Here is a 13,938-nt window from a genome sequence, read left to right on the forward strand (position 1 = left end):
GGAACTTGTGAAATGACCATAGAGACCTGTTTTCCTATATAGAAGAATCACAGGCGCTCTGTGATCATTCCATTGAGAAGAACGGTCAGCTGTGTTTACAACATCCTCCGTTGGGGAGCGATCGCGGGTGGCAGGCAGCAATCGGAGCTGCCTGCCCCGGTACATCCAGGGCCAGTGCTCCCGGTAGGTGAACTTGGCACCTGCCTAGGGCACCCTGCGCTTAGGGGGCGCAGCCACGGCCGCTGGTTTCCCTACTAGCCTGGGACATCCCCGGTTTGCAGGGCCGATGCTGGCGGGTGCACTGTGGACTGGAGCAGGGGGGCGCCATACAGTATACTTCCAGCTTGGGCTGCCTCCGGAGGGGAAGGGGGGGAGATAGGGATTAGAGTGAGGCATGATTACAAAAAGCCAAACTCTTCTGCTTACCCGGCGGGGAGACTGTCATACGAAGTCCCGCCTCCTGTACCGGCTCCTTCCTATGATAGACAGGACACTGGTGACGTCTATCATAGGAGGCGGGACTTCATATGACAGTCTCCCCGCCGGGTAAGCAGAAGAGTTTGGCTTTTTGTAATCATGTGGCACTCTAATCCGCACTGGTCACTCTGCATTAATGGGGGCACACTGGTCACTCTGCATTAATGGGGGCACACTGGTCCCTTTGCATTAATGGGGGCACACTGATCACTCTGCATTAATGGTGGCACACTGGTCACTCTGCATTAAAGGGGGCACACTGGTCACTCTGCATTAAAGGGGGCACACTGGTTACTCTGCATTAATGGGGCACACTGATCACTCTGCATTAATGGGGGCACACTGATCACTCTGCATTAATGGGGGCATGCACACTGGTAACTCTGCATTAATGGGGGCACACTGGTCACTCTGCATTAATGGGGGCACACTGATAACTCTGCATTAATGGGGGCACGCACACTGATCCCTCGTCATTAATGGGGGCACACTGATCACGCTGCATTAATGGGGGCACACTGGTCACTCTGCATTAATGGGGGCACACTGATCACTCTGCATTAATGGGGCACGCACACTGGTCACTCTGCATTAATGGGGGCACACTGATCACTCTGCATTAATGGGGGCACACTGATCACTCTACATTAATTGGGGCACACTGATCACTCTGCATTAATGGGGGCACACTGATCACTTTGCATAAATGGTGGCATGCACACTGGTCACTCTGAATTCATGGTGGCACGCACACTGATCACTCTGCATTAATGGGGGCACACTGATCACTCTGCATTAATGGGGGCACACTGGTCTCTCTACATTAATGGGGGCACTGGTCACAGGTCACTCTGCATTGGATGGGTCACTGGTCACTCTGCATTAATGGGGGCACTGGTCACTCTGCATTAATGGGGGCACTGGTCACTCTGCATTAATAATGAGGGCACTGGTCACTCTGCATTAATGGGGGCACTGGTCACTCTGCATTGGATGGGGGCACTGGTCACTCTGCTTTAATGAGGGCACTGGTCACTCTGCATTGGATGGGGGCACTGGTCACTCTGCTTTAATGAGGGCACTGGTCACTCTGCATTAATGAAGCACTAGTCACTCTGCATTAATGGAGCACTGGTCACCCCACTCTCTGACACATTGCTCCCACCCTCTGACACATTGCTCCCACCCTCTGACACACTGCTCCCCCCTCTCTGACACACTGCTCCCTCCTCTCTGACACACTGTTCCCCCCTCTTTGAAACACTGCTCCCCCCTCTGACACACTGCTCCCCCCTCTGGTACACTGCTCCCCCCTCTCTGACACACTGCTCCCCCCTCTGACACACTGCTCCCCCCTCTCTGACACACTGCTCCCCCCTCTCTGATAGACTGCTCTCCCCTCTCTGACGCACTGCTCCCCCCTCTCTGACACACTACTCCCCCTCTCTGACACACTGCTCCCCCCTCTGACACACTGCTCCCCCCTCTCTGATAGACTTCTCTCCCCTCTCTGACACACTGCTCCCCCCTCTGACACACTGCTCTCCCCTCTCTGACACACTGCTCCCCCCTCTGACACACTGTGAGTGATGCAATTATAGGGAATGCATGGAGTGTGCTGTGAGTATAGGGAAATAGGAACATTTTGAAGTGTTTTTTTATTTATTGGGGGGGGGGGGGTGAAAGTAGCTGGTCTTGCCTAGGGAGTAGAATAGTCTAGCACCGGCCCTAGATCTAACTAAGCAAATAACTAAACTAAGCATGCGGTGTCTCTCCTATTGGATACTGCATGTACCCAAAGAATGAGGTCAGCTGACCACCTGAATATACGGAATGACCAGGTTATTCCATCAATGGATTTTTTCTTCCCTGATGGCACGGGAATATTCCAAGATTACAATGCCAGGATTCATCGGGCTCAAATTGTGAAACAGTGGTTCAGGGAGAATGAGACATCATTGTCACACGTGGATTGGCCACCACAGAGTCCAGAACTTACCCCCATTGAGAATCTCTGGGATGTGCGGGAGAAGGCTTTGCGCAGTGCTCCGACTCTCCCATCATCAATACAAGATCTTGGTGAAAAATGAATGCAACACTGGACGGAAATAAATCTTGTGACATTGCAGAAGCTTATCGAAACAATGCCACAGCGAATGTGTGCCGTAATCAAAGTCAACCAAATATTAGAGTGTGACCTTTTTTTTTCTTTTTTTGGTGGTGACTTTTTTTTTTGGCCAGGCAGTGTATTTGAAAGTCAGCCCATTGGACACTTGGAAGTCGCATGCATCAAAATATTTGACAAACCATCCGGAGAGTGTAGAGATTTTATTCATCAAGGTTTATTTAATCCACAGGAATGTTACATTGTGGCAGAGATGGGAACATTGTGGTTTATTCCTTTGCAGGATTGAGGACCGTCCCCATGAAAAGAACGCTGTTGGTTTTTTGCTCAACGAGGAAGAAAACAAATGGATTATTAATGGATATGGATGGGGGTAGAGACGTTACAGTTATACCTATGGCGGTGGCTGCGGCGGCCACTGTCCCTTTTTCATCCACGCTTATTACAGCCTGGTGCACGGCCTGAAATATAATAACAGACATGATAACGTCAGCAAATAATCAGCAAACACAACCTGCTCAGCTGTACTTATATAAGATGATTGGTGTCGGGGTAATGGGAATTTCTAATCAGTACAAAAAAAGACCATGAAGTGTATTGTATATAGAATTGTGTTTTTTAAATGTATTTTTATCATTGTTACCATTACTTTTACTTACTGTTGGCAAGACCAGTGTTTCTCAACCAAGGTGCCATGAGCTTGGGACCCGGTTTTCCCTGGATCAGACCTATGAGTTGCAGTGGTGTGGATGAGTTGGTCCTCAGCACCGTGACAACAATGAGACTCTGGATCCAGGACGCATCATGTCATTCATTGCTATGATGATGGCACCATGGCGATGCATGACTCTGGGGGTGCATGCAGGGCTGCCCCCAATATTCAGCAGAATATGGAAGTCCACCTACTTCAGACCTCCTCCGCTTCCTCTCCTCTGCCATGCTACTGAAGCCAAAAAGTAGGGCTCAGATGTAAAAAGGGGACTGTGTGGTTGTGGGGCTCTGTGATGGAGGCACTCTGTGGTGATGGGGTACTCGTGTATAGGGAACTCTGATGTACAGGAGCAACTTTGGTGTACTTGAGTGCTTTCATGATGTGAAGGAGGAACTCCAATGTGATGGGCTGCCTCTGATGTAATGGGGGCCCTCGGATGTAATGGGGGGGGGGGCGCCTCTGATGTGAAGGGGAATCTCTGATGTGATGAGGGATCTCTGATGTGATGGGGGAACCCTCTGATATGATGGGGGGTTTCTGATGTGATGGGGGCCCTCTGATGTGATAGGGGCCCTCTGATGTGATAGGGGCCCTCTGATGTGATGGGGAAACACTGATGTGATGGGGTATCTCTAATGTGATGTGGGGGGGGGGGGTGTTCTGATTTGAAGAGGAAACTCTGATGTGCTGGGGGGCCCTCTGATGTGATGGGGGCCGGCTGATGTGATGGGGCCGGCTGATGTAATGGGGGCCCTCTGATGTGATGAAGGCCGGCTGATGTGATGGGGGCCGAGTGATGTAATGGGGGACCTCTGATGTGATGAGGAAACACTGATATGATGGGGAATCTCTACTGTGATTGGGGGGGGGGTCTTCTGATGTGAAGAGGAAACTCTGATGTGATGGGGGCCCTCTGATGTGATAAGGGCCCTCTGATGTGATGGGGGTCGGCTGATGTGATGGGGGGCCCTCTGATGTGATGGGGAAACACTGATGTGATGGGGAATCTCTAATGTGATGGGGGGGTCTTCTGATTTAAAGAGGAAACTCTGATGTGATGGGGGGCCCTCTGATGTGATGGGGGCCGGCTGATGTGATGGGGGGCCCTCTGATGTGATGGGGAAACACTGATGTGATGGGGAATCTCTAATGTGATGGGGGGGGGGTCTTCTGATTTACAGAGGAAACTCTGATGTGATGGGGGGGCCTCTGATGTGATGGGGGCCGGCTGATGTAATGGGGGCCCTCTGATGTGATGGGGAAACACTGATGTGATGGGGAATCTCTAATGTGATGGGGGGGGGGGATTCTGATGTGAAGAGGAAACTCTGATGTGATTGGGGGCCCTCTGATGTGATGGGGGCCGGCTGATGTAATGGGGGCCGGCTGATGTAATGGGCCTCTGATGTGAAGGGGAAACACTGATGTGATTGGGAATCTCTAATGTGATGGGGGGGGGGTCTTCTGATGTGAAGAGGAAACTCTGATATGATGGGGGCCCTCTGATGTGAAGGGGGACTTCCAATGTAAAGGGGAACCTCCAATGTGAAGGGAAACCTCTGATGTCCAAGGGGGATTCTAATTTGAAGTTAATAAAAAGTTGTTTGTGTGCGCAACATCCCAGGCTCGGGTTTCCCATTGCTAAGTAGCATTTGTATTTTTTATATTTTAGATTGGGGCGGGGGGGTCGAGATTTCGCATACTATTTGTTTGTGAAACGCTGGAATATACAGTCATTGCTCTCAAAGCTAAGAAAGCTCCAACCTAAATGATTGTTTGTACAACATGTATAGGATACCAGCCAATGATCTGTCATCTGCTGTGTCCAGTGGACAAATCTGGTGACGGATCGCACCGCAAAGCGCCCCCTAGGAGGCATGTGAGGCACGTGACTGGGAGGACGTCATATGACGTCCACCCAGGATGGGAAAGCTCCCAATTGGAGGTCATTCTTCTATAGGCCAGGTGGCAGTTAAAAAGGCAACCCCTAGACTGTTTACTGAGCCAGAGGAGTGAATGTTGCTGTTTGCCTGGCTGTACAGATGATGGAGGCCACTGTGCTCACTGGGACGTTCAATGCTGCAGAAATGTTTCTGTACCCTTCCCCCGATCTGTGCCTCCATACAATCCTGTCTCGGAGGCCTACAGACAATTCCTTCGACTTCATGGCTTAGTTTTAGCTCTGATAAGCCCTGGTAACTGTGGGGCCTTATATAGACAGGTGTGTGCCTTTCCAAATCATGTGCAGTCAACTGAATTTACCACAGGTGGACTCCAATCAAGTTGTAGAAACATATCAAAGATGATCAGTGGAATCAGGATGCACCTGAGCTAAATTTTTAGTGTCGTGGCAAACACTGTGATACTTACTGTATGTTACATGTTTTTTTTATTTTTTTTCATTTTTTCATTTTTTTTTTTTTTTATATAGATTTGAAATGATTTCAAACACATTTATTTCACCTTGTCATTATGGGGTATTGTTTGTAAAATGGTAAGAAAAATAATGAATTGAATCCATTTTGGAATAAGGCTGCAACATAACAAAATGTGGAAAAAATGAAACGCTTTGAATACTTTCCAGATTCACTGTGTGAATACAGTATCTCACAAAAGTAAGTACACCCCTCACATTTTTGTAAATGTTTTATTCTATCTTTTCATGTGACAAGACTGAAAAAATGACACTTTGCTACAATGTAAAGTAGTGAGTGTACAGCTTGTATAACAGTGTAAATTTACTGTCCCCTCAAAATAACTCAACACACAGCCATTAATGTCTAAACCACTGGCAACAAAAGTGAGTACACCCCTAAGTGACAATGTCCAAATTGGGACCAATCAGCCATTTTCCCTCCCCGGTGTCATGTGACTCGTTAGTGTTACAAGGTCTCAGGTGTGAATGGGGAGCAGGTGTGTTAAATTTGGTGTTATCGCTCTCACTCTCTCATACTGGTCACTGGAAGTTCAACATGGCACCTCAGGGCAAAGAACTCTCTGAGGATCTGCAAAAAAGAATTGTTTCTCTACATTGGCCTAGGCTATAATAAGACTGCCAAGACCCTGAAACTGAGCTGCAGCACAGTGGCCAAGACCATACAGCGGTATAACAGGACAGGTTCCACTCAGAACAGGCCTCACCATGGTCCACCAAAGAGGTAAGTGCATGTGCTCAGCGTCATATCCAGAGGTTGTCTTTGGAAAATAGACGTATGAGTGCTGCCAGCATTGCTGCAGAGTTTGAAGGGGCGGGGGGAGGGGTCAGCCTGTCAGTGCTCAGACCATACGCCGCACACTGCATCAAATTAGTCTGCATCGCTGTCATCCCAGAAGGAAGCCTCTTCTAAAGATGATGGACAAGAAAGCCCACAAACAGTTTGCTTAAGACAAGCAGACTAAGGACATGGATTACTGGAACCATCTCCTGTGCTCTGATGAGACCAAGATAAACTTATTTGGTTCAGATGGTGTCAGGCGTGTGTGGGGGCAACCAGGTGAGGAGTACAAAGACAAGTGTGTCTCCCTACAGTCAGGCATGGTGGTGGGAGTGTCATGGTCTGGGGCTACATGAGTGCTGCCGGCACTGGGGAGCTACAGTTCATTGAGGGAACCATGAATGCCAACATGTACTGTGACATACTGAAGCAGAGCATGATCCCCTCCCTTCAGAGACTGGGCCGCAGGGCAGTATTCAAATATGATAACGACCCCAAACACCTCCTAGATGACCACTGCCTTGCTAAAGAAGCTGAGGGTAAAGGTGATGGACTGGCCAAGCATGTCTCCAGACCTAAACCCTATTGAGCATCTGTGGGGATCCTCAAACGGAAGGTGGAGGAGCGCAAGGTCTCTAACATCCACCAGCTCTGTGATGTCATCATGGAGGAGGGGAAGAGGACTCCAGTGGCAACCTGTGAAGCTCTGGTGAACTCCATGCCCAAGAGGGTTAAGGCAGTGCTGGAAAATAATGGTGGCCACACAAAATATTGACACTTTGGGCCCAATTTGGACATTGTCACTTAGGGGTGTACTCACTTTTGTTGCCAGCGGTTTAGACATTAATGGCTGTGTGTTGAGTTATTTTGAGGGGACAGTAAATTTACACTGTTATACAAGCTGTACACTCACTACTTTACATTGTAGCAAAGTGTCATTTCTTCAGTGTTGTCACATGAAAAGATAGAATAAAATATTTACAAAAATGTGAGGGGTGTGCTTACTTTTGTGAGATACTATATATATATACAGTGCTCAGCATAAAGTGGCGTACACCCCCACAGATTTGTCAGAAAATCTGAAAACCTTTACTTTCCTTTCAGAATGAACATTCGCTGTTGGAACTCCATACTACAAAATCCTCCCACAAATGTGGGCCATTAATTGCAACCAAGATTTGTTAATTTGCACACACAAAAAATTATTTTTCCTAACAAATTCATTAAAGACCATGTTGCAAAAATGAACACACCCCAATGAAAGTCTTAGAAGCAAAGCTAAATTTTAGACAACAAACAAGAATTCAACTACAGGTGAGTGTAATTATTCATTAAACAGGTGTCCAGCAGACCGGTGATTATAAAAGGGTGTTACTTAATAAAGAAAACCCCTCCCATTTCATGCTGTCAGCAATGGCACCACATGGAAAAGAAATGTTACAAGGCCTGAGAAAGAAAATCATTTCTTTACACAAGAAAGGTAAAGGCTACAAGAAGATCAGTAAAGCTTTACTTATCAGTCAGAAGTTGAATACTGGAGCATAAGTGATACAAAAATGTAACAAAGATGGACCTGCAACCATCTCACAGAGACCCCCAGGCCGCCCATGGAAGTTAACATCTCGACAGCAGTGCCATCTTAAGAGCATTAAAGGGCCCCGGGCAATGCAGTGCACTGGGGCCCTGCCTACACAATCACCCATGAGAAAAAAAAATTATCGATAAGGCTATATTTATTGGTACAGCAGTGCAAGGCTAATGTCAGCTTCCAATTTTGGCAACTGGGTCTGGTGAACACACACACGGGCGGGAGTTAGACTCGACTTTCCTGTGTGTGCTTGTTCCCGTGGAGGCGGAAAGGCATTCCTGCAGTTGTGGGCTCCCCCTCCAGGGCCCAAGTGGCCTGACAGCAGCTCAGGACCGACAGGCGCTTGCCACTTGCTAAGTTCGGTGGCAGGATGCACACAGAAATTAGGACTAATGCTTAGCTGGGGCTGGAACGCTGGGCAGGTGGGGCCCCCTGGGCAAGTAGGGCCCCCGGGCAACTGCCCAGCGTGCTCATTCAATAAGATGGCCCTGCTCGACAGGAGCGTCTTCTGATGAGAAGGGTTGAAGAAAATTGCCATGCAAGTTCACTGCAGTTTGCCAAAGAAGTAGGAAGCCAAACTGGGGTGATTGTTTCCTGTGACACAATACGGCGTACACTGCAGAGGCATGGCATGCAAGGGTGTCATCCTTGAAGGAAGCCTCTCCTAAAGCCCATGCACACAAAAGCCCACCTAGAATTTGCCAGGGCCCATGCTGAAAAAGAAGACTACTGGGACTCTGTACTCTGGAGTGATGAGTAGGGATGATCGAACGGTCCGGGTCGACCATAGGTTCAACCCAGAACATTGGGTGTTCGAAATTCGGCCGAATTCCGAACTTTTTGCGGTAAAGGTTCGGAATTCGGGTAACCCGAACCGCCCAAAATGCATGTGGAAAGGAAGTGGGCTTTAAGAGCCTGTGATTGGCCCAGAAACGTCAGTAAAAGCCAATGAGGGGGCAGGAGTCTGCTAGGAACGTGATTGAAGTGACTATGGGGACCAGAGGCCAATCAGGAGTGAATACGCCCCCCAGTATATAACATAGCCCCGCCTAACCTCTAGCACTGTAATACAGAGGCTTTGGAAGAGAGTGGAAGCATTGGTGTTTCTCCTGCTGTGTTAAACAACGTTTGTGGCATAGCCAATTGCTTGTAAAGCTCCATATCAGCAGAAGAGCAGTCAGCTTACAGAAAGATTGTCAGTGTAGTTAGAAATACAGCGATTGTGAAAAAAAAAATTTAAAGGGACAGTGTCAGTTAGAAATTATCTTCTGCTGTATGGAGCTGTTCTTTTAGTGTGAGGAAAGGGATATGCAGTGTAGTTAGGGTACTATATACCACTATAGTTAGATTCAATAATCTAGTTTTTGTAGGGATAGTTTAAAGTGTCAGGGTTCCATCTAGTGAGCACGTTGCACTGCTGATATATCTACAGCAGGTATACGTGCTTGCTAGTCAGCTATTGTGCAAAATACATTTCAGCGATACACACATCTGCTGTATTTAGCGACAACTTTGGGTCACGTAGCAGTGTGCGTTTTGCAGGTGAATTTCACCACGCACCATGCCAAAGCCTTAGTGACAACTTAATGGCTGTTCTTGTTGTAAGCGTTAAGTCCACTGCAAAAGGCTTTGCTACTCTGCGTCACACACATCTGCTTTATTTAGTGGCAACTTTGGGTCCCATAGCAGTGTGCGTCTTGCAGGTGATTATCACATCGCACAGTTGATAAAGCCTCAGTGACAAGTTAACACCTGTTCTTGTTGTAAGCGTTATCAACTGTGCGATGTGAAAATCAACTGCAAGACGCACACTGCTATGCGACCCAAAGTTGTCGCTAAATAAAGCAGATGTGTGTGACGCAGAGTAGCAAAGCCTTTTGCAGTGGACTTAATGCTTACATCAAGAACAGGCAATAACTTGTCACTGAGGCTTTATCAACTGTGCGATGTGAAAATCACCTGCATTATGTCCCCATCATACACATTGGCTGCGCAGTTGATTAGGAGCAAAAGAAAGGCGTGGTTAAGCAAAAAAGTCATTTTTGAAGGTTTGGCATGCTATAATTCTGGTTCTGGACATGCTACAGAGCTGAAACTTCACAGGTACACTTTTTAGACCCCCCAGACACTAAATCCAAAGAAATCTCTTTTTTTTTTTTCAATAATTGGCTCTCTATCAAAAACGACAATTTTTAAGAACTTTTTTTTGCCTGATTCATAGTCCCTGGGGCATGACCCAGAACCCTAGGAACTTTTTAGGGGCATTTATTAGGTTTTAGGGCTTCAAAATTGTGTTTTTTGATTCCCGAAGTTCGGGTCCCATTGATTTCAATGGGGTCCAGGAATCCGAATCGAACTTTCGGGAAATTCGGGTGTTCTGGTCGAACCAAACTTTTCAAAAGTTCGATCATCCCTAGTGATGAGACCAAGATAAATGTTTTTGGAACTGATGGCTTCAAAACTGTATGGTGTGGCAAAGGTGAGGAGTACAAAGAAAAATGCATGGTGCCTACAGAGAAACATGGTGGTGGCCGTGTCCTTCTGTGGGGCTGCATGAGTGCTGCTGGTGTTGGGGAGCTGCATTTCATTGATAGTAACACAAATTCATAGATGTGCAGCTATATTGAAAGAGAGGATGCTACCATCACTCCGTGCCCTTGGTCATTGTGCACTTTTCCAACATGACAATGATCCAAAACACACATCTAAGGCCACTGATTCAGTGGCCAAGTATTTCTCCTGATCTGTACCCAATCAGGGGACACCTAAGGGGAATTCTGAAGAGACAAGCATCACTCTCCATCCAGCATCCAGGCTCTAAAAGAGGTCGTTCTTGAAGAATGGAAAAAGATCGATGTTGCAATATGTCGCCGTTCATTCCATGCCTAGAAGACTTTGTGTTGCCCTTACAAATCATGGAGGTGATACAAAATACTAGATGGAGGAGTTTTTGTTGTGGGGTGTATTAATTTTTGCATCAACTAATTTGAGTAAAACTGAAGATTTTGTCTAAGTTATATCTTACTTTCATGTAATGAGCTAAACAAATGTCCTATAGAACTCAAAATTTTGAAAATTGTGTTCATTGAGATATTGATTAAAATAGTACTTTTCAAAAGGGGTGTACTCATTTGTGCTGAGCACTGTGTACATATATATATATATATATATATATATATATATATATATATATATATATATATATATATTATAATATCTATATATTATAATATCTATATATGCACACACACTGTATTTTCTTGTGACTTTTCCAGACTCACATTTAGACTTGGTGTGTTTTTTCATGCTTTTTGCAAGTGGACTTTTGTCAAACAGATGTCCGGGAATGCTTACACAAGATACCCTCTCTGCTTCCATTGTTTATAGAGGTGTTCTGATCAGCTATATATAAATGTAATGGTCTAGCTTGACCTTTTGACATGGATGACCTATGCCATGTATGATACTGTACAATAGAGCCATCTAGAGGCTGAATTGGAGAATGTTTTACTATATTTGACATCAGTGTAATAAGGCAGAAAAGGATATGCCCATGTGGGATTGCCTTCTTAAAACTTTCCAAATAAAAGCCAAGAACAGAGATTGAGAGCAGGACTCTGTAAGGACTTAACACCATGAAAGGTCTCTGCCAGAACCTGAAGAAGCTTTTCGCTCCATCTCCTGCAATCGCTGTAGAGTAAGCCTGGGATCCTCATTGCCTGCAGAGATCATGAATCTTATATAGGCTGAGCTAAGTATCCATTTTGTGTATTGTATACAGACCATAGTTTTCCTAGGAAGTAGGAAGTAGGTAGCATTTTTCTTGTTATAGGTATATCTGTCAGTCTTGTATTGTATTCCTATAATTGTAATTGCTAGTATTTACAGAATATTTGTTTAGTAAAAGCACATTAATATACCACATAGGTCTAAGCTTCCTTGGCTTTTACCGCAAAAGCCTTTAAAAGACGCAAGCAAAACGCCATCATGTATGCTTATTGATATATTGTCCTGGGGCAGACTGGCCTTTTAACCACTTGCCGACCGCCCGCCACAGATATACTGCGTCAGGCTGGCTCGGCTGCGCGAACCGCAGTACCTGTACGCCGATTCGTGGGAGCGCTCCTGGGGGCACGCCCGCCCCCATTTGGCAGCAGGGAAGCCGATCCAAGGGGCCAGCGGCCGCAATTGCCGCTGGGCACCTCGCTCCCCGTGGAGAGAACGGCGGTCTGCTGTTGTTTTCTGTGGAATGAACACAGAGTGCCTGTGTTCCTCCTATTTAGGATCACAGGTCTCTGTGTGGATTCCACAAGTCCCTCACCCATACAGTTATAAAACACCCCCTAGGCTCACACTTAACCCTTTGATCGCCCCCTGGGTTAATCCCCTTCCCTGCCAGTGTCATTATTGCAGTAACAGTGCATATTTTTAGCACTGATTACTGTAGTAATGTCACTGGTCCCCCCAAAAGTGTCAAAAATGTCAGTTAGGGGTCCGATCTGTCACTAAAAATAGCAGATCGCCGCCATTTCTAGTTAAAATAAAATTAATAAAAAAAAATGACATAAATCTTTCCCCTAGCTTGTAGACGCGATAACTTTTGTGCAAACCAATTAAAATACGCTTATTGGGATTTTTTTTTACCAAAAATATGTAGCAGAATACAAATTAGCCTAAAATTATGAAAAAATTTCATTTTTAATTGTTTTATTTTTTTTGGGAATGTTATATAGCAGAAAGTGAGAAATATATATATATTTTTTCAGAATTGTCGCTCTTTTTTTGTTTATAGCACAATAAATAAAAATCGCACAGGTGATCAAATGCTACCAAAAGAAAGCTCTATTTGTGGGAGAAAAAGGACATCAATTTAATTTGGGTACAGTGTCGAATGATCGCACAATTGTCAGTTAAAATAACGCAGTGCCGAATCGCAAAAAATGGCCTGGTCATTAAGGGGGGAAATCCTTCTGGTTCAGAAGTGGTTGCAGAGCACCAGACTATGTCATCCCACTTTACCTACTTATGAAGGGCTACCTACCCTTTATGTGTAAAAATATACTTATCACCTTATTTAGCTTTACTTAATTTGCTGTAAGATGACACTTGGTCCTGAGAGGCCCCTCTGGCCATTATTGCTCTGTTACTCTTATTGGCGTCACAGCTCTTGAGGGGGCATAACATTATAAAGCAACAGCTCTGTTGTTGTTCTTAGTCCTCTTAACCGGTTGCCGACCGCCGCACGACTATTTGCTGCGGCGGTCAGCCCCGGCCAGGCAAAGTGACGTATATATACGTCACTAGCCTGGGAGCCAATAGCGGGCGAAGGTGCGCTCCCGCCCCGGCTCGTTCACGAACTAGTCCGCGCGTGTGACCGGCGGACCCGATGTCCGCCGGTCACTCGCGATCGTCCGCCGTGAAGGGAGAAAGGCAGGCGGCTAATGTAAACAAAGCCTCCTGTCATTCTCCCTGATGTAAAAATGGAGATCATACGGTTCTACTATGTAGGGCCGTTGATCTCTGTTCTTACACCTGAAGCCACAGCCAATCACAGTTAGAAACACGCCCCTAGGGACATACTTAACTCCTCCTTCCCCAATAAAGTTAACCCCTTCCCTGCCAGTGTGATTTTTACAGTAACAGTGCATATGTATAGCACTGATTACTGTAGTAATGTCACTGGTAACCCCAAAAGTGTCAAAAATGTCAGTCAAGGGTCTGATCTGTCTGCCGCAATGTCACAGTCCCGCAAAAAAAATTGCAGATCGCCGCCATTACTCGTTAAAAAAAAAAAAAAAACAACAAAAATGACAAAAATCTT

At 46.1% G+C, this 13,938-nt stretch overlaps 1 protein-coding gene across 1 annotated transcript in view; it reads right to left on the bottom strand.

The window, feature by feature from the left end:
• Positions 1 to 2,790: 2,790 nt before the first annotated feature.
• The window catches only part of LOC309569515 (serine protease inhibitor A6-like), a 30,856-nt gene continuing 19,708 nt past the window's right edge, over positions 2,791 to 13,938 (bottom strand). The window contains exon 5 of the mRNA XM_082275381.1: positions 2,791 to 3,063. Coding sequence (XP_082131507.1) covers positions 2,872 to 3,063 — 192 coding nt within the window. The 3' untranslated portion in view covers positions 2,791 to 2,871. The remainder of the gene's footprint in view (positions 3,064 to 13,938) is intronic.

This window comes from Pelophylax lessonae, assembly GCF_965119305.1.
Source record: "Pelophylax lessonae genome assembly, chromosome: 13".
NCBI lineage: Eukaryota > Metazoa > Chordata > Amphibia > Anura > Ranidae > Pelophylax > Pelophylax lessonae.